At 44.8% G+C, this 21,492-nt stretch overlaps 2 protein-coding genes across 2 annotated transcripts; both read left to right on the top strand.

Annotated features, from left to right (window-relative positions):
• Nucleotides 1–201: 201 nt before the first annotated feature.
• LOC306779545 (olfactory receptor 11A1-like) lies at nucleotides 202–9,044 on the top strand (the record flags this gene model as incomplete). Its single annotated transcript, XM_079271509.1, has 2 exons — nucleotides 202–1,132; nucleotides 8,764–9,044. The coding sequence occupies 2 exons, from the start codon at nucleotides 202–204 to the stop codon at nucleotides 9,042–9,044; spliced, it is 1,212 nt and encodes a 403-aa protein (XP_079127635.1).
• A 2,215-nt stretch (nucleotides 9,045–11,259) lies between these two features.
• On the top strand, nucleotides 11,260–12,186 carry LOC306779711 (olfactory receptor 10J4-like; the record flags this gene model as incomplete). The annotated part of the gene is made up of 1 exon (XM_079271692.1): nucleotides 11,260–12,186. The coding sequence occupies one exon, from the start codon at nucleotides 11,260–11,262 to the stop codon at nucleotides 12,184–12,186; it is 927 nt and encodes a 308-aa protein (XP_079127818.1).
• Between the last annotated feature and the right edge of the window lie 9,306 nt (nucleotides 12,187–21,492).

Raw genomic sequence — 21,492 nt, 5'->3', positions numbered from 1 at the left:
AGAGATGTTTGTCACTAAAGATTCCTCTCTAGCTGGTTGACAGTAAGTGGACTGTTTGTTGATGCTTTAACTAAACTCTGTCATACTTGTCAAAATGTTCACTAGTTGGACACTTACAACAAACAACATGTGACATTAGTATTGTACTTATTTACGTTCCTTTGCAAAGTGATGAAGTATTTTGAACCAAGAGGATGAATCATGATGAACTCTACATACGTTTCATATTTCATACTTAGTGCCTACTTTGACACCGGGGTGTTTAAATACTTGATTTTCATGATTGTTATGCTTTTATATTTGTTAATTGTTGGTTCCAACCTCCTTCTGATTGTGGTTATCTGTATGAACAGAAGCTTACATGAACCCATGTACCTTTTTCTCTGCAGCCTGTTTGTGAATGAACTGTTTGGTAGTACAGGGTTGTTTCCATTCCTGCTGGTTCAGATCCTCTCTGACATTCACACGGTTTCTGCTCCACTTTGTTTCCTGCAGATCTTCTGTGTCTATTCGTATGTGTGTGGAGAATTTTTGAACTTAGCCATCATGTCTTATGACAGATATCTTGCTATCTGTTGTCCTCTACAATATAACACACGTATGACATTTAAGAAGGTTGCCATGCTGATTGCTGTAACGTGGTTATTCCCATGTTTTGCTATCCTTGTCTTGCTTTCATTGAGTGCACCTTTACAGCTGTGTGGGGACATCATTGACAAAGTTTACTGTGGAAACTACTCCATTGTGAAGCTGGCCTGCTCTGACACCAGAGTGAATAACATCTATGGACTCATTTACACGGTCATCTCAATCATTGTTCCTCTCATTCTAATCTTCTTCTCGTACGTGAGGATCTTCAGAGTTTGTTTCTCTGGTTGTAAACAGACCAGACAGAAAGCTGTCAGTACCTGCACACCTCACCTCGCTTCTCTGCTCAACTTCTCCTTTGGTAGTTGTTTTCAAATACTACAGAGCAGATTTGATATCAGCAATGTACCCAATATGTTGGGAATTGTATTATCATTGTATTTTCTAACATGCCAGCCTCTCTTTACCCCGGTACTATATGGGCTGAAAATATCCAAAATCCGCATCACATGTAAACGTCTATTGTGTGGTAAAAATTTAACAGGTTAGTTTAATTCAGCTTTACATGAAAAAATGAATGCATGAATGAATGCCTCCTCTGACTTCACCAGTATCAGCACTAATGAAGGCCTGAGTTTCATGTGTGTGTGGGAAGCAAGAACATTACACATGCAGGTTGTGCACAGCGGCTTGAGTTTAACCTTGCTCTCCAAAAGAAGTTGAGCACAAACATTACTCTTTTCACTCTTTAAATGTAGCTGTTGTGTTTATGCTTCTCACTTGATCGGAGAGACATGATCTTTTGTGAGATGTTTTTGTCTAAAGGGACAATAAGGGCGTTTATCTTCCATAGGAACAACAGCTCGATGCAAACAAGTAAGAGCCGTTCCCTCATTCCTCGTGTGCACGGGCACTTCAGGTCAGTCGAGAAAATGTACACGAGTCAGAACATTGGAAGTTAAATTGAAGTTTCAAGTTCACCGTCTAGTTGTGAACATAGACGGTGAAGCCAATATGTTGTGAATATTTGTATCATTGTATTTTCTTCTCTGCCAGCCGTTCCTCATGCCTGTAATGTACGGACTGAACATGTCCAAAATACGTAGCATGTGTAAAAGTCTGCTTCTGAGTTCAGTTAGGAAGTGAAGATCATGTGACAGAAAAGAATAAATGTAAGCCTTTGGCTGACTCGTGTCAACATTGTTTTCACATCCTTATGTTTTAATCTTCTATATGAAGCAAAGGTACGTCATCTAAAATCATAAAACCGTGGTGAATATTTTCACTTTGTGAGATTTTATACCTTGGCTTGTTAAATGTCACCACACTGCCTATACCTTCCCAGATGTGTTGTAATGACTCGGACTCAACAGCACAAAGCAATAGTAGGTTTCAGATTGAGTCCATTGCAACAGGTCAGCTTTATTTACTGAGCCCAAAATCCCAAATCCGCCTTTACAATAACATTCAACGACTGCATCCTTAGACTAAATTGAAATAAAGACTAACAGTACAAGAACAAGAAAAGAGAGAAACATCACTCTTGTTCCAGCCTGAGCTTAGCTTTCCTTAGCTTCTGTTTTAGTGTTTTGATAGTTTGCCACGCAGGGATCTGGATGTGTAGCATTGCTGCTTGTAGCAGTTTTAATGAATAATAATTAATATCAAAATATGTAACGAGTATTCATATTTCAATTGTCATTTATAAACCCATACATTAGTATAAAAGAATGATGGTACTCAGCTTACACCACAAGACACTTTTTGTTTAATATAACTTGTGTGGCAATGGGAGGTGTCTGGAGGCAAGGCAAGTTTATTAGTATAGCACATTTCAACAACTAGGTAATTCAAAGTGCTTCACATAAAACCATTAAAAGCATCAAAACACAAGGCAAAAGAAAAGGAGATTTAAAAACAATTAAAAAACAGTGTAAGAAATAAAATGCAGTAGTAAAATGCAGAAATGCAGGAAATTGATAAATATATGAATTGAATGTGGTTCAATTAAAGGCAGCAGCAAACAGAAAAGTCTTCAATCTTGATTTAAATGAGCTGAGGGTCTCAGCAGACCTGCAGCTTTCTGGGACTTTGTTCCAGATATGTGGAGCAGAACAACTGAACGCTGCTTGTCCATGTTTAGTTCTGACTCTGGGAACAGATAGTAGACCGGTCCCAGACGACCTGAGGGGTCGGGATGGTTCATAAGGTAGCAGCAGATCAGAGATGTATTTTGGCCCTAAACCATTCAGTGCTTTGTAAACCAACAGCAGGATTTTAAAGTCAATTCTTTGTTGGACAGGAAGCCAGTGCAAAGACCTTAGAACTGGAGTGATGTGATCCACCCTCCTGGTCTTAGTGAGGACTCGAGCTGCAGCGTTCTGAATCTGCTGCAGCTTTCTGACGGACTTTTTACAGAGACCTGTAAACACACCGTTACATTAGTCCAGTCTGCTGAAGATAAATGCGTGGACAAGTTTTTCCAAATGCTGTTGAGACATAAGTCCTCTAATCCTTGATATATTCTTCAGGTGATAGTAGGCTGATTTTGTAATTGTCTTGATATGGCTGTTCAGGTTGAGGTCTGAATCCATAACTACACCTAGATTTCTGGCTTGGTTTGTGGGTTTTAACATCAGTGACTGAAGCTGAGCGGTGATTTTCAATTGTTCGTCCTTGGTACCAAAAACAATTACTTCTGTTTTATCTTTGTTTAATTGAAGAAAATTCTGGCACATCCAGTTGTTGGTTTGTTCAATGCAGTTACCCAGCCCTTGTATGGGATTATAGTCCCCTGGTGACATAGTTATGTAGATTTGTGTGTCGTCTGCATAATTATGATAACACACTTTGTTGTTTTCCATAATCTGAGCTAGTGGAAGCATGTAGATGTTGAACAGAGGAGGCCCCAGTATTGAACCTTGGGGAACACCACATGTCATTTTAGTCAGCTCTGATGTGTAATCAGCTACAGACACAAAGTATTTTCGGTCCTTCAAGTAGGATTAAAATCAGTTAAGTGCTGTGCCAGAGAGTCCCACCCAGATGTTTAGTCTTTCTAGGAGTATGGCATGGTCAACCGTGTCGAATGCAGACCCAAAAACCAGAGGAAGAATATACTACTGTGAAGGTCGGTCTGAAAGGAGCTATCATCCGTCCTGGAGAAGTTGCCGATGTCAAATGTCAAATCCCAGACAATTTTCATTCCTCTGGCTCATTGGTGTTATTTTAACCCAAATTCAACAGCTTACCTTTAGAGAGACTAGACATGGGTGTGGGGCTAGTGGAAATCCGTCAGTCTGACAGGTCCTATGTTGAAGTGCCTATAGGGAACCACACAGAGCAGGATGTGATACTGCCCAGCAAGACAGTTATTGGCAGTATTGAGCTTGTTCAGGAAATAATAGAAGTAGCAGAGCCAGAGAGTCACAAGAAACATGAAAACCTAGTTTCACCAGCCACTCCGTTAAACAATGGCAACTCAATCCCACTGTGGCACCCTCCTGTTGACATAAGCCATAAAACAGAGGAACAACAGAAATAAGTCAATCAAATGCTGTACGAAGAATCTGGAGCTTTTGCTCAGGACGATGACGACATCGGATGCATCCCCAGTCTCCAAATGAGCATCAACCTTAAGGATGATATTCCTGTCCAGCGAACTTATGCATCTATTCCTAAGCCACTCGACAAGGAGGTCAAGGAATATGTACAGGTTCTGCTTGCTAAGGGATGGATAGTAAAGTCAAAATCACCATATGCTGCTCCAGTGGTCTGTGTTAGAAAGAAAGATGGAACACTCAGACTGTGCATTGACTACAGACTACTCAATCAAAAGACTGTGCCAGACCGACACCCCTTACCTCGCATTCAAGACCTAATTAACACCCTTGGAGGTCACAGCTGGTTCACCATTCTGGACCAAGGAAAGGCCTATCACCAGGGCTACATCGCTGAGGGGTCACGTCACATGACAGCATTTGTCACACCCTGGGGTCTATATGAATGGGTGAGGATCCCATTTGGCCTCTCCAATGCTCCAGCTGCCTTTCAGAGAAGCATGGAGGAAATGCTTGACAGCCTGCAGGATGAATGCTGTATTCCCTACCTGGACGATGTCCTTTGTTATGGCAAATCCTTTGAAGATCACATTGAGGGGTTAAGGCGGGTTCTGAAAGCTCTGCAGCGGCATGGTGTGAAGCTCAGACCAACAAAATGTGATCTATTCAAGCATGAAGTCAGGTATGTGGGAAGGCTGGTCTCTGCAGAGGGAGTACGGATATACCCAAAGGACCTGGATGCTGTCTTAGCTTTGAGGGAGAAGACACCCAACATGGTAGGAGATGTCAGGAAGCTACTGGGATTTCTCAGTTATTATAGGACATACATCCAAGACTTCTCCCGCATCGCCAAGCCCATCTATGAATTGCTGCAGGTAAAAGGAAGTACAGCAGAAAACTGTTTTATGCGCCCCACTTCACAATCTACACAGACAATAACCCACTAACATACGTCATGAGCACAGCCAAACTAAATGCCGTTGGTCACAGATGGGTAGGTGAACTTGCAGACTTCCGATTTGATATCAGATACCGACCAGGGAAGAGCAATGTTGATGCTGACACCCTCTCCCGTCTACCACTGGACTTTGACAGGTATGTGACAGAATGCACTGAAGAATTGTCCAAGGAAACTGTATTTGCAACGTGGGAAGGTAGTCAGGCTGCAGAGGAACAAGCCATTGCTTATGTGGCCACTCTTAATCTTGCACAATACCCAGAGCCTCATGGGATAGGACATCTGCCTACTATTAACCATGATGAGCTGGCAAAGGCTCAGAGAGAAGACCCAGCAATTGGGGCACTAATAAGACTGAAGGAAACGAAGAGAGTCTTGTCAAATGAAGATCGATGAGGAGCGACTGGTCCGCTGTGAAAATTCATGCATCAATGGGGGAAACTCCACATCAGGAATCAACTGGTGTACAGGCAGACAACGCAGCGGCAACAACTCGTCCTCCCAACAAAGTACCACGCAGTGGCTTTAAAGCACCTCCATGATGACATGGGTCACGTAGGAACTGAGAGAGTCCTTACCTTGGCGAGAGATAGGTTATATTGGCCCTTTATGAAAAGAGACATTGAAGTTTACGTGACCAGGAGATGCCCCTGTATCAAAAAGAAGAAACCTGTCACTCACATCAGAGCACCAAGGCAAGGCAAGGCAAGGCAAGTTTATTTGTATAGCACATTTCAACAACAAGGTAATTCAAAGTGCTTCACATAAAACCATTAAAAGCATCAAAACATAAGGCAAAAGAAAAGGAGATTTAAAAACAATTAAAAAACAGTGTAAGAAATAAAATGCAGTAGTAAAATGCAGAAATGCAGAAAATTGATAAATATATGAATTGAATGTGGTTCAATTAAAGGCAGCAGCAAACAGAAAAGTCTTCAATCTTCAAACCAGTTAAGGTCTGTGCCAGAGAGTCCCACCCAGATGTTTAGTCTTTCTAGGAGTATGGCATGGTCGACCGTGTCGAATGCAGCACTGAGATCCAGTAACACTAAGACTGAACTTCTGCCATTGTCTATGTTTAAGTGGATGTCGTTGAAGACCTTAACAAGAGCAGTTTCAGTGCTGTGGTGCTGTCGAAAGCCTGACTGGAAAACATCAAAGCAGTTATTTACGGTCAAGAAGTCGGTCAGCTGTTGGAAAACCGCTTTTTCAATTATTTTACTTAAAAATGGGAGGTTTGATATTGGCCTATAATTTTTCATCGTTGCGGAGTCTAAACTAGCTTTCTTTAGGAGTGGTTTAATAACTGCAGTTTTTAGGGATTGTGGGAAGACACCTGAGAGAAGGGATGTGTTTACAATATGTAAGAGATCAGTGGTCATGCAGTTTGAAATATTTTTGAAAAAGTGTGTTGGTAGAATATCCAAGCAGCAGGAGGATGACTTCAGATGTTGTATAATGTCTTCTAGGCTTCTACGGTCGATTGAATGAAATTGTGTCATGATATTTGAATGGATGTTAGATCGGGACAACACATATCCTGTGGTTGATGTGGAGGCACTGACTGCTTGTCTAATTTTCTGAATTTAGTCAGTAAAAAAGGTGGCAAATTGATTGCATGCCCAGGTGGATTGGAGCTCAGCAGCTACCGACACTGGAGGGTTTGTTAGCCTGTCGACGGTAGCAAATAAGGCGCGTGTATTGTTCTTGTTTTTGGTTATGATGTCAGAGAAGAATGACTGCCTTGCATTTCTAAGTTCCAAATTATAATTGCGAAGTCTCTCTTTATAGATGTCACAGTGAACCTGGAGATTAGTTTTTCGCCACCTGCGCTCAGCTTTACGACACTCTCGTTTCTCTATTCTGACCAGCGTAGCATTTCTCCAAGGAGATCTTTGCTTACCCGAGACAACCTTCACTTTAGTGGGTTGTTAGATCCTGGGGTACTTCTGGCCCGATACGGGGCTACTTACTGACTCAGCTCTCTATTAAAAGATTGTCGAGCTGGTGTTCTTGCGAGGGAACTCGCCTGGCTCTGCTAACTGCCGTTACTCCCGACGTCTACCCTGCTTCCTCCGGTCTGAGTGCACTCGGGCGAGAGGCCACCCTGACCCCGGGCGCTCCTACCGGTCGCGTCGGTTATGGCAGCTTCCCTCTTCTGGATCCGTGCTCTTGGTAAATGCCAGGTTAGGTTTTAACGGCTAGGATTACTTCTAAAACCGTAAGGGATTGTTAAGTGGATGCGGTCTCTAGGATAACCTTACAGAACTCAGTTGTTAGACATACAATGGATTTAACTTTTTACTGCTACGAGGAACTTTTACTGCTTGAGCAAATAAATGCACATGAGAAATTACTTTAAATGCAGATTAGATATTTATTGCAGGTTATATTTAGTTAGTTAGCAAGGGTTAAGCTACAGCTCACATAAAATGTTACTACACTTGATTCGTTACTTTAATTTTCTTCTTAGATTATACTCATTGGTTTTAGATGCCGAGACGGCTCGGTTGGAGCTGGATTTCCAAAGGTGCGATGAAAAGGTTATTTTGGAGTTGTTAGGAGCGAAGGTCTGGCCAGACCCTCGGATTCCTCCTGCTCTGGCAGCGGAGTTCGGCAAACAGTCCTCAAGGCCCAGTACAAAGTCTTTCTAGGGCTGCTGTGTTCCTCCGTTGTTCAGTTGTTAAAGTCGAGCAGTGGGGAGAGGAAAATCTCCGTCTTTCAATTCTTTGTCCACGAACAGCGGTCTTCTTTCCGTGAACCGAGACGAAGTCCTCGAATACTTCAGTTGCAATCGTCCGTATCTTCTTCTCAGAGCGTCTGGACGGCCCGTGCAGAAATCCCGTTTTGGGGCTTGCAAGCGTCTCCTTTTATCCTTGATTTGGGCTATCTGTTCCCCTCCCTCCTATTCTGAACACATGATCCTTTCCCCACCCTCTTGCCCGTGTAAGTCATCTCTCGCAGCAGAATTCCAAGTCCCATGACTGTTTTCCTGACTTACGCCCAAAACATCTGTTCCTGACTCACTCGGTCTGCTGACACACCATGACAAACACTTTTTCCACATCTCAGCTCCGGTACACAGAACATTATTATAATCAGTTTTTACATTTGTTAAATCACTCTATGCATTAAACATTCGTTATATAATGATCATAAACCTTATCTTTCGATTATACTTTAACTATTGATTTTTGAGTATATGCTTCGTGCTTTTATATCCTGACTTTCCCCTGAACGTGTATGCATGTATCCAAGGCGGCTTTCTCTGTGAGCTCAACTCTTCTCGACAGGTGCAATGGCATCAATAATATTTTTAACTTTAAAAAGCAGAGGACAGAGCAGAGGCAGAGGACAGGCAGAGGACATACAGAGCACATGGCACACAATAACAAACAGGGGAATGACAGAACACATGAGAGGAGATCAGGGGAAACAGGTAACACACAATGGGTCAGACAGGGATCCTGGATCCTGACAGTATCCCCCCCTTAAGGAACGGATTCCAGACGTACAACCAGACAAAAAGGGGTGGGTGGAAGGGGTCCGGAGGAGGGGTGACTGGATCTGACTGGCCACGGGCCGCAGAAGGCTTTGGACACAGGTGCTCCGGCGGTCGGCCGGACTGCCAAACTTGTTTCCGACACGGGTGCTCAGGCGGGCCGGACTCGGACTCTCTGAGTCGGGGCTCCGGGGAACAGGATGCTGGTCCAGCGGCGGCAGGAACTGGAGGTCGCTGCGACTCGAAGGCGGCAGCGGGGCAGGAACTGGAGGTCGCTGCGACTCGAAGGCGGCAGGAACAGGAACCCAAATTCACTGCAGCTCCGAGGCATCAGCTAGATACGGAGTCGGCCGGAATGCCGTCAGAATACGGGGAGCCGGAGTCGGCCGGACCACCGACTGTTCCGCTACACTTGCTTGGCCCTGTCTCCGGCTGACAAGCTGCTTAGCCATATAATCGGAGTCCACCGGAGGGTCAAAAACCCTCCTCAGATCCTCCAAAACGTCCACATAACACACAGTATTAGGCCAATCAAAACCTAATGTTCTCACGGCCCAGTCCAAAGCCCTTCCCCGCAGTAATCCAACCATGTAGCAAACCTTGGACCCGTCCGAGGCAAAAGTCTGAGGCTGATGGTCAAATACCCGTTGGCATAGCAACAGGAAGCCCTGGCACTTCCCCAGTGTTCCGTCATAGGGATCCAGAGACGGCACGGGGAATTCCCGGACCGACAGAGCGAGGACTGGAGAGAATCGTGCGGATGCTGGAACTGGTGGAGACTTGACTGTCCGAGCTAGTTCCTGCACGAAACCATCCTGAGAGTTTTGATGGTTTATCAGAATCTCTTTGAGGCTAACCAAAAGACCCTCTCCGTAGTCTCCCAAACTCCTCCCACTCCCAGATGTTTGCTTTGGTGACCACAAAGCTGCTGTTCTTCTGGCTCTGTGATGGCTACAGGAGTCTCCTGGGCCACCAACCCTTAAAAGACTCAGTGCTAGTGTCCACCAGCAGATTATTATGTAATCAACAGTCGCTACGTTTGAACATGGCCCACTTGGATTTCATGACCCAGCCTTCCTCTGCTTTGAAATATTATTCTGGAGGTCTATCCAGCCGCCTCCCCCATTGGCCAAAGACAGAAGTTGATGTACAACGTGATTTTGTTTATCTAGTGGTTGACTGCACTTATTGGAAGTCACTTTGGATAATCAGAGGCTTTGCTGCAGTGATACAGATGGCGACGTGCTCGGGGCCAATTCTTACTGAAGTCAACGCAGGTTTACAGTAATGACAGTATCCGTTAAGGTCTTCTCCAATCACAAACCGTGGGAGGATAAAACAATCCACTGAAGAGGCACACCTTAGAGGTAGAGAGGGTCATTTTCCAATCGGAATATCGGCGGTTCAATCCACCAGTTCGCATGTCAAACTGACCTAAACCCCAAATTGCTCCCAAAGGCTGAGCCATCGGTGTGTGAATTAGTGTATGATTCTTGCATGGTAGCTTCGTCCATCAGTGTGAATGGGTGAATGTTGTAGCATAAAGAGCTTTGAGTGGTCAGAAGACGAGGAAGCTGCGATACAAATGCAAGTTAATTCCTCAAGTCCATACAACTCAGGGCTGGCTTTTGGAACATAAGAGAACAATCTTCAACCTGTAGAGACTGGTGAAGAGGTAATACTGGACAAAGCAGAGTCCCAGTTCCAGCAGTCAGTTGTTTGCCCAGCATACCTGAACGACTACCGTCCACAGGTGCTAACCTCTGTGGTCATTATGCACTTTGAGCAGCTGGTAAAGGACCACATGTGATCCTCGCTACCCAGAAACAGAGACCCTCATCGGTTTGCCTTCCATTCCAACACATGAACTGATGAAGTCATAACCATCTGGACTACAGGAAGGGGAACTAAGTGAGAATGTGTTTTATTGATAACAGTCTCAACACCATCGTCTCCACCAGACTCAAGCTCACCTACATAGGACTTAACACGACTTCAGACTTCTTGAGAGGCAGAGTACCGCCACCATTCCCCTGCATCCCTTTAATATTGCACTATTTGTATACTCATAGACAATCTTCTCAGTTATTTTGTTTATACATTGTATTTTTGATATTTTCTTATTGATGTTGATAATTTGTTATTTACATTAACTCGAGCTCAGTACCTGAGGTTCCTACTATCTCCACCATCTTGAACTATTCCTTACATATCTCTTTTTAATGAACATCTTCTAAATACCAGTCATCAAGCGATCATCAATTAGAGAATCGGATGTTGTAACCTTTAATGATGACGTTGCTCTGCTGCTGCTATCTGACTTGAAATGTCTATAAGAAGCAGAGTTACAGCTCAGTAAAGAGGGACTCAGTCAGTCCTTCACAGAGGTTCATCAACTGTTTGTAGCTTCTTGCTCATGTTGACTGTAAATAAGAGAGTGGTGTTCAGTTAGAGATGTTTGTCACTAAAGATTCCTCTCTAGCTGGTTGACAGTAAGTGGACTGTTTGTTGATGCTTTAACTAAACTCTGTCATACTTGTCAAAATGTTCACTAGTTGGACACTTACAACAAACAACATGTGACATTAGTATTGTACTTATTTACGTTCCTTTGCAAAGTGATGAAGTATTTTGAACCAAGAGGATTAATCATGATGAACTCTACATACGTTTCTTATTTCACACTTAGTGCCTACTTTGACACCGGGGTGTTTAAATACTTGATTTTCATGATTGTTATGCTTTTATATTTGTTAATTGTTGGTTCCAACCTCCTTCTGATTGTGGTTATCTGTATGAACAGAAGCTTACATGAACCCATGTACCTTTTTCTCTGCAGCCTGTTTGTGAATGAACTGTTTGGTAGTACAGGGTTGTTTCCATTCCTGCTGGTTCAGATCCTCTCTGACATTCACACGGTTTCTGCTCCACTTTGTTTCCTGCAGATCTATTGTTTGCATTCGTATGTAAATATAGAGTTTTATAACTTAGCCGTCATGTCTTATGACAGATATCTTGCTATCTGTTGTCCTCTACAATATAACACACGTATGACATTCAACAAGGTTACCATGCTGATTGCTGTAACGTGGTCAATCCCATGTTTTGTTATCCTTCTCTTGCTTTCATTGAGTAGCTCTTTACAGCTGTGTGGGAACATCATTGAGAAAGTGTACTGCGACAACTACTCCATTGTCAAACTGGCCTGCGATGACACTTCAGTTAATAACATCTATGGACTCATTGCTACTTCACTCACGATCGTTTGTCCTCTCATTCTAATATTTTACACGTACATGAAGATCTTCAGAGTTTGTTTCTCTGGTTGTAAACAGACCAGACAGAAAGCTGTCAGTACCTGCACACCTCACCTCGCTTCTCTGCTCAACTTCTCATGTGGGGCTTGCTTTGAAGTATTACAGAGCAGGTTCAATATGAACAATCTACCCAATACTTTGAGAATTGTGTTATCATTATACTGGCTTACATGCCAGCCGGTTTTCAACCCCTTGCTGTACGGGCTAAATATGTCCAAAATCCGAATCGTATGTAAAAGTCTTGTCTTTGCTAAGATGTAGGCCTCTCGTGTCAGGGCCCAGCAGGTTTAAGGGTTTATCAGACACTGAGAATACAGTCGTGCTTCTTTAAGGTGTAAAGTATGACAATAGAAATGTAGCTGCACGACTGCTGTGAACTCACAAGCTGCCCTCTGATTGGATATATTAGTATTGTATGAACATTTCAAATTAAGGCACATTTCCTTATCACACTGTTGTGAAAAGCATTTCCACAAAGATGTATGAAAGAAAGTGATAACAATACGAGTTGTTTATTGAAAGCAAAGCTGTTTTAAAGGTGTTAATAAATGATATACATGATGGTCTCTCTATCTGAAAAACAAGAGAAGCATAAATGAGTACGTTTGATAGTTGAAGATGTCAAAATTTCACATGCAATGTGTATTAAGCCAAGGTTATTAGAGCGCCTTTTCAACGTTAAACATGATAATTATACCTCGGGATTGATGGGGACTTTGTTTGCTGTTGATCAGAAGTGATTGATGATGTATTCTTCTGTTTAAAAGCTTGAACTTAGTTTAGCCAGAGATCTCCTCTGCTGTCCTGAGAAGAACTAAATGTATTTATTCAATTCAATTTATTTTATGTTGTACAGCCCAAAATCACAAATTCTCCTCAGAGGGCTTTACAATCTGTACACATGTGACATCCTCTGACCTTTGACCCGCACATCAGAACAGGAACAACTGAGAGAGAGCTGAGAGAGCAACAGAGGAGGATCCTCTATCAGGATGAAGTGTGATAGACATCATGTGTACAGAATGAACAACACAACAGAGTTACAACACATTCAATGCGTATGACAGAAGGCTTCATATAATGAGAGTAGTACGTATAATAACGATGGAAACATTACGACTACTACTAGTAATGATAGCAGTGGGTCTCAGGCAGGACCACGGCAGGAGGCAAGACCAGGGTCCAGATAAAACCACGATCCACAGAAACCTGTGAGGAGATGAAGCATAAAGACTCTGGGAAGATGCGAAGTCAGTACTGTGCATTAATGGCATTGGTAATATAAATAGTAATGTGATATAGGCTGCTCTTGCCATTAGTGTGTTAGTTAGATAGATGTACAGATCAGTTTGGGTTTTGTGTTCGGGCAGTCGGTTTGCTTCCTCTCTCATGGCTTCTGTGGAGGAACTCTTCAGAGGAGTTATTGGAGCGCTGCTTGTTGGGATTCAGGTTTGAGTTGGATGCTGTTGGTCTGAGGCTGTTCCTGGCTTTATTGAGGGAAACAGTAGTTTCTGGTGTTTCCTGCTAACTGCATGTTTAAATTCCAATTTTTGTGATCACGGTCATGTGCTAGAGGTTTCTGGGTAATTCTGGACTCTAATGAGAGCTCTGCTGTTGGGTTTTACCTTGCAGGTGTTAAACCTGAGAACCTGAAGACTGCTGCAGCACAGCAGCAGGTAACAGTGGTTTATATGGTCAGCAAGTCAGTAGTTAAAGGAGGGATGTGGTGAACTGTACGTTGTGTTTGTGCGATGAAAGGCAAGTTGTTAGCTTGGCCTGTTACCTTCGGGAACATAACCCTAACTATGAACCTGAACCAGCCCTAACTATAAACCTGAACCAGCCCTAACTATAAACCTGAACCAGCCCTAACTATGAACCTGAACCAGCCCTAACTATAAACCTGAACCAGCCCTAACTATAAACCTGAACCAGCCCTAACTATAGACCTGAGCCAGCCCTAACTATAAACCTGAACCAGCCCTAACTATAAACCTGAACCAGCCCTATCTATAAACCTGAACCAGCCCTAACTATGAACCTGAACCAGCCCTAACTACAAACCTGAACCAGCCCTAACTATAAACCTGAACCAGCCCTAACTATGAACCTGAACCAGCCCTAACTATAAACCTGAACCAGCCCTAACTATGAAGCTGAACCAGCCCTAACTATAAACCTGAACCAGCCCTAACTATAAACCTGAACCAGCCCTAACTATAACCTGAGCCAGCCCTAACTATAAACCTGAACCAGCCCTAACTATAAACCTGAACCAGCCCTAACTATAAACCTGAACCAGCCCTAACTATAAACCTGAACCAGCCCTAACTATAAACCTGAACCAGCCCTAACTATAAACCTGAACCAGCCCTAACTATAAACCTGAACCAGCCCTAACTATAGACCTGAGCCAGCCCTAACTATAAACCTGAACCAGCCCTAACTATAACCTGAGCCAGCCCTAACTATAAACCTGAACCAGCCCTAACTATAAACCTGAACCAGCCCTAACTATAAACCTGAACCAGCCCTAACTATAAACCTGAAGCAGGCCTAACTATAAACCTGAACCAGCCCTAACTATAAACCTGAACCAGCCCTAACTACGAACCTGAACCAGCCCTAACTACAAACCTGAACCAGCCCTAACTACAAACCTGAACCAGCCTTATCTATAAACCTGAACCAGCGCTAACTATGAAGCTGAACCAGCCCTAACTACAAACCTGAACCAGCCTTATCTATAAACCTGAACCAGTCCTAACTATGAACCTGAACCAGCCCTAACTATAAACCTGAACCAGCCCTAACTATAAACCTGAAGCAGTCCTAACTATAAACCTGAACCAGCCCTAACTATAAACCTGAACCAGCCCTAACTACGAACCTGAACCAGCCCTAACTATAAACCTGAACCAGCCCTAACTATAAACCTGGACCAGCCCTAACTACGAACCTGAACCAGCCCTAACTACAAACCTGAACCAGCCCTAACTACAAACCTGAACCAGCCCTAACTATAAACCTGAACCAGCCCTAACTATAAACCTGAACCAGCCCTAACTATAGACCTGAGCCAGCCCTAACTATAGACCTGAACCAGCCCTCACTATGAAGCTGAACCAGCCCTAACTACAAACCTGAACCAGCCATATCTATAAACCTGAACCAGCCCTAACTATGAAGCTGAACCAGCCCTAACTACAAACCTGAACCAGCCTTATCTATAAACCTGAACCAGTCCTAACTATGAACCTGAACCAGCCCTAACTATAAACCTGAACCAGCCCTAACTATAAACCTGAAGCAGTCCTAACTATAAACCTGAACCAGCCCTAACTATAAACCTGAACCAGCCCTAACTATAAACCTGAACCAGCCCTAACTATAAACCTGAACCAGCCCTAACTATAAACCTGAACCAGCCCTAACTATAGACCTGAGCCAGCCCTAACTATAGACCTGAGCCAGCCCTAACTACGAACCTGAACCAGCCCTAACTATAGACCTGAACCAGCCCCAACTATAAACCTGAACCAGCCCTAATTATAAACCTGAACCGGCCCCAACTATAAACCTGAACCAGCCCTGACTATAGACCTGAACCGGCCCTAACTATAGACCTGAACCAGCCCTAACTATAAACCTGAACCAGCCCTAACTATAAACCTGAACCAGCCCTAACTATGAACCTGAACCAGCCCTAACTATAAACCTGAACCAGCCCTAACTATAAACCTGAACCAGCCCTAACTATAAACCTGAACCAGCCCTAACTATAGACCTGAGCCAGCCCTAACTATAAACCTGAACCAGCCCTAACTATAAACCTGAACCAGCCCTAACTATGAACCTGAACCAGCCCTAACTATAAACCTGAACCAGCCCTAACTATAAACCTGAACCAGCCCTAACTATAGACCTGAGCCAGCCCTAACTATAAACCTGAACCAGCCCTAACTATAAACCTGAACCAGCCCTAACTATAAACCTGAACCAGCCCTAACTATAAACCTGAACCAGCCCTAACTATAAACCTGAACCAGCCCTAACTATGAACCTGAACCAGCCCTAACTACAAACCTGAACCAGCCCTAACTATAAACCTGAACCAGCCCTAACTATGAACCTGAACCAGCCCTAACTATAAACCTGAACCAGCCCTAACTATGAAGCTGAACCAGCCCTAACTATAAACCTGAACCAGCCCTAACTATAAACCTGAACCAGCCCTAACTATAACCTGAGCCAGCCCTAACTATAAACCTGAACCAGCCCTAACTATAAACCTGAACCAGCCCTAACTATAAACCTGAACCAGCCCTAACTATAAACCTGAACCAGCCCTAACTATAAACCTGAACCAGCCCTAACTATAAACCTGAACCAGCCCTAACTATAAACCTGAACCAGCCCTAACTATAAACCTGAACCAGCCCTAACTATAAACCTGAACCAGCCCTAACTATAAACCTGAACCAGTCCTAACTATAAACCTGAACCAGCCCTAACTATAAACCTGAACCAGCCCTAACTATAAACCTGAACCAGCCCTAACTATAGACCTGAGCCAGCCCTAACTATAAACCTGAACCAGCCCTAACTATAACCTGAGCCAGCCCTAACTATAAACCTGAACCAGCCCTAACTATAAACCTGAACCAGCCCTAACTATAAACCTGAACCAGCCCTAACTATAAACCTGAAGCAGGCCTAACTATAAACCTGAACCAGCCCTAACTACGAACCTGAACCAGCCCTAACTACAAACCTGAACCAGCCCTAACTACAAACCTGAACCAGCCCTAACTATAAACCTGAACCAGCCCTAACTATGAACCTGAACCAGCCCTAACTATAAACCTGAACCAGCCCTAACTATAAACCTGAACCAGCCCTAACTACAAACCTGAACCAGCCCTAACTATAAACCTGAACCAGCCCTAACTATAAACCTGAACCAGCCCTAACTATAAACCTGAACCAGCCCTAACTACAAACCTGAACCAGCCCTAACTACAAACCTGAACCAGCCCTAACTATAAACCTGAACCAGCCCTAACTATGAACCTGAACCAGCCCTAACTATAAACCTGAACCAGCCCTAACTATAAACCTGAACCAGCCCTAACTACAAACCTGAACCAGCCCTAACTATAAACCTGAACCAGCCCTAACTATAAACCTGAACCAGCCCTCACTATGAAGCTGAACCAGCCCTAACTACAAACCTGAACCAGCCTTATCTATAAACCTGAACCAGTCCTAACTATGAACCTGAACCAGCCCTAACTATAAACCTGAACCAGCCCTAACTATAAACCTGAACCAGCCCTAACTACGAACCTGAACCAGCCCTAACTACAAACCTGAACCAGCCCTAACTATAAACCTGAACCAGCCCTAACTATAAACCTGAACCAGCCCTAACTATAGACCTGAGCCAGCCCTAACTACGAACCTGAACCAGCCCTAACTATAGACCTGAACCAGCCCCAACTATAAACCTGAACCAGCCCTAACTATAAACCTGAACCGGCCCTAACTATAGACCTGAACCGGCGCTAACTATAGACCTGAACCAGCCCTAACTATAGACCTGAACCGGCCCTAACTATAGACCTTTGCATCAACCAGTTCGAGGTCCTCTGCAGGCCAACGCTCTGTTCGTTGTCCTTGTCGTGGACATAAGGACATGGAGGACTCCTCGTGTTTACTGTATCTTTGACACTAATGAGTCCCGGAGGAGCTCCTCTCTGTAGCAGCTTCATCAACAGCATCTATTTCCATCAGTAACCAACACAAGGCTAAACCCAGAGGAGACTGTGGACACTGGGACACTCTGGAGGCTCCAACCAGCTTCACCAACAGCCAATCAGTACTCACGCACTGCATCATGGGAGGACGCTCTGCTGTTGCCGTGGTTACTACAGGAAACAGCAGCGTTTGTCCTCGCAGATCTAAAGAAGACTAAATGTGGAAATATGAACTTTATATTGTTGATGGATACACAGACAACAAATGTTAATGTTCTAATATGAAATAATGAAGTAAATGTTGAAAGTATCTCCGTCACATCGTCACTGCAGGAAGAGACGATTTTACTGGAACTACAACTTTCTGATCGGTCATGTGATGTCACGAGGTCCAGCAAGATTTCCCCGCAGAGACTTAGATTGACAAAAAGACATCTGTAACTCAGAGAAATGTTCATTTATACATATCTATAATTATTTAAATGGTTGGGTTCTAAAAGCAGTAAAAAGCTGTAACTGCCGAGTTATTTTCCTTCCTGCGTTCATATGAATAAGAGTATTTCTAACCCTCTCCTCTCTCCTCTCTCCTCTCTCCTCTCTCCTCTCCTCTGTTTCTGTTTCCGGTTGAGTGTGAGTGGTGGACGTGAGTGTGAGCGGCGCGGAGGTTTGATTCTTGTTTCACTGCTTTGGGATTTGTTCCTCTGTCTCTGCAGATGATCAGGTGAGATATAAGCGCTGTATTTATCGGTAGAACGTGTGGTTAGTGGTGTTGTTTGGCGTTGTTCGGGAGGATGGCGTCCTCCGAGACGCCGCGCCCGTCAATCCGGCACGGAGTCCGGGTAGTTCCACCGGACAGCAGCGTGTCAGTAGAGGAGGTGCTGCTGGCTGTGGGAGAACAGCTGACATGACAACCTTTCCTTCGCGTCTCGGATGAATAAAGCTGTGGTTGTGTTCGTGGCGAGTGGTTTACGTCCACAAGCTGATAGAGAGCGGCGTGTTTATCAGGGGCAGCTTCGTGCAGGTCTCTCCGCTCTCGGTGCGTCTACGCGGATCACCGTGTCCGGTGTTCCGCCGTTTATACCGGACGAGCTGTTAGGGAATGAGCTGCGCAGGTTTGGAAAGTTTGCGAGCGGATTTACAACAGTGAGTTTGGGGTGTAAGGATCCCAAGCTGAAGCACGTGCTGTCTGTTAGGCGGCAGGTCTTCATGTTCCTGGAGTCACCGACACAAACACTGGAGGTGTCCTTCAGGGTGAAACACGGGGAGGGTTCATACATGGTGTACGCGAGCTCGGGACAGTTCAAATGAAACGAGTGTGGAGATGTAGGGCACAAACGCGCCGGACGCGGAGCCTCCGGTTGCGGCGGGACCCGCTGGTGTGGCTGCGGCTGCCGCCGGTGCGGTCGGCGGCGTTTCTTCGTCTTCTGCTGATGACAATAATGTCGATCAGGAGGATCAGGGCCAGTCTTACAACCAGCAGGCTTCTGTGGTGGCGCAGAACCTCACTACATCTGGTACCGGAGCACCACCACAGTCTGTAGAAGTCTGTGAAGAGGCAGCTACAGGTTCTGCAGGTGGAGATCTCACGCAGCCTTAGATGACGCACAGAGTGTAGGGTCTGTGTCCAACAGCCAGATGTCTTGTGAAGGAGAGGACATGGACGATGAGAGTGAATCAGATGTTGCATCTAATTCTGAAACGTGCATTAAAAGCACTGATCTGTATTCACTTGAGGAAATAAACTCGTTTTTGGAGGTAACTTTCAATAGAACTGTAAAAGTGAGTGATTATTTCCCTGACATGGAGAAGTTCATCCGATCGGTGGGGGTGGTGCAGAGAAAGGTGGGTTTGGACCTTTTAGATGGAAAAAGCGCTACCGCCTGAAGAAACACGTCACAACCGTGAGGAAAGTGAGGAAAAGTAAAAGGGTTCAAACTAAGACAGTTTAACATGATCATGTGCCACACGGGGTTTTCCACTTTCCACTGCTCACTTCTCATCTTGTCTTACCTCCTTCCATCCTCTGACCTTTCCATGCAGAGCTTCAATTTAGGGTCTTTAAACATCAATGGTGGGAGGGACGGGCATAAAAGAGCATTAATACAGGAGGTTGTAAATCAAAAAAGGTTGGACATCCTCTTTTTGCAAGAAACTCACACCATTCCATCAGATGAAGTAGACTGGGGTTTATGGTGGGAGGGCTCATGCACCCTGAGTCTTAGTGCCGGGGCAGCCGTGCTGTTTAGAACAGCAGCTAATGCAACCGTCCTGTCGGTCACTGAGGTGGTGAAGGGTCGTTTGCTGATGGTGAGGGCAGAGATAGAGAGCTCGCTTTACTGCTTCGTCAACATATATGCATCCAATCAGGGGCCAGAGAGAGCACGCTTCTTCACTACGCTGCAAAACGAACTGCAGAGCTGCCTTCAGGAGCAGCTGATCATCGGAGGGGATTTTAACTGTACTCTAGACTTCACCATGGACCGAAACAGTGAGGAACCACACCCACAGTCAGCTCAGAGTCTCCACAACGTCATCTCACACTGAGATCTGTTGGACACTTGGAGAGTGAAACAGCCACTAAGCAGACAGTACACCTGGTTAGAGTCAGTAATGACAGGATTAGTGCAGCCAGGCTGGACAGAGTTTACATCTCTCGCAGTCTCAGTTCCAGACTGAAGAGCAGCACAATCAGTCCAGTTGGGTTCAGCGATCACCACCTCGTCAGTCTAGGCTTGATAACCTCACCGGGTGAAAGGGTTAACTCCTACTGGCATTTTAACAATAAACTTTTACAGGACACCACTTTTTGTCAGAGCTTTGGGGTTATTTGGCAGCAGTGGAAAACTGAAAAAGCTCGTTTTAGTTCTCTGAAGCAGTGGTGGGAGGTCGGAAAAGCCCAGATCCGTGTGTTCTGCCAGCAGTACACCTCAAACGCCACCGCTAAAATCAAGTCTGCTGTCAAAGACCTTGAAGCCAACATAAAGATCATTGAGGAGGGCTTCCAGAGAGACCCAGATCCCGGTGTGGGCCAACTGCTGAAGGAGAGGAGGTTGGAGTTGAGCTCATTCCTGCAAGAGAGAGTGAAAGGAGCTCTGGTCAGGTCCCGTTTCCTTCAGTTGAAGGACACGAATGCCCCAAGTTCGTTCTTCTTCAACCTGGAGAGATCGGTGGTGCAGAGGAAGCGGATGACCTGCCTGAGGCTCCCGGGAGGCAGGATAACCACTGACCAGAGGGAGATGAGGACCCATGCCGTGGGCTTCTACGCTGCTCTTTTTGGGGAAGAGCCGTCCTGTATAGACAGCAGTAAGGAGCTCCTGGAGGGTCTTCCCCAGCTCAGTCCAGCAGAGAGGGCCACGCTGGACAGAGAGCTGACGGCTGCAGTGAACCAGATGGCTTCAGGAAAGACTCCGGGAATCGACGGCCTCTCCTCGGACTTCTTTAAGGCATTCTGGAACATTATCGGTTCTGACTTACACTCTGTTTTGATGGAATGTTTTAAAACAGGAACACTTCCTGTTTCGTGCCAGCGGGCAGTACTCTCCCTGCTGCCCAAGAAGGGCGACTTGGCCCTTCTGAAGAACTGGAGGCCAGTGGCCCTGCTTTGCACGGACTATAAGCTGCTTTCCAGAGCCTTGTCCAACAGACTAACAGACTACCTGGAAGTGGTTGTAAATAGCGACCAAACGTACTGTATCCCAGACAGGACAGTTATGGACAATATCTTTCTCATCCGTGATGTGCTTGGTGTGTGTAAATGTCACGATGTAGATGTAGGTATTGTCTCACTAGACCAGGAGAAGGCTTTTGA

Source organism: Melanostigma gelatinosum (genome assembly GCF_949748355.1).
Source record: "Melanostigma gelatinosum genome assembly, chromosome: 7".
Classification (NCBI taxonomy): domain Eukaryota; kingdom Metazoa; phylum Chordata; class Actinopteri; order Perciformes; family Zoarcidae; genus Melanostigma; species Melanostigma gelatinosum.
This window is presented reverse-complemented; position numbering and strand designations above follow the sequence as displayed.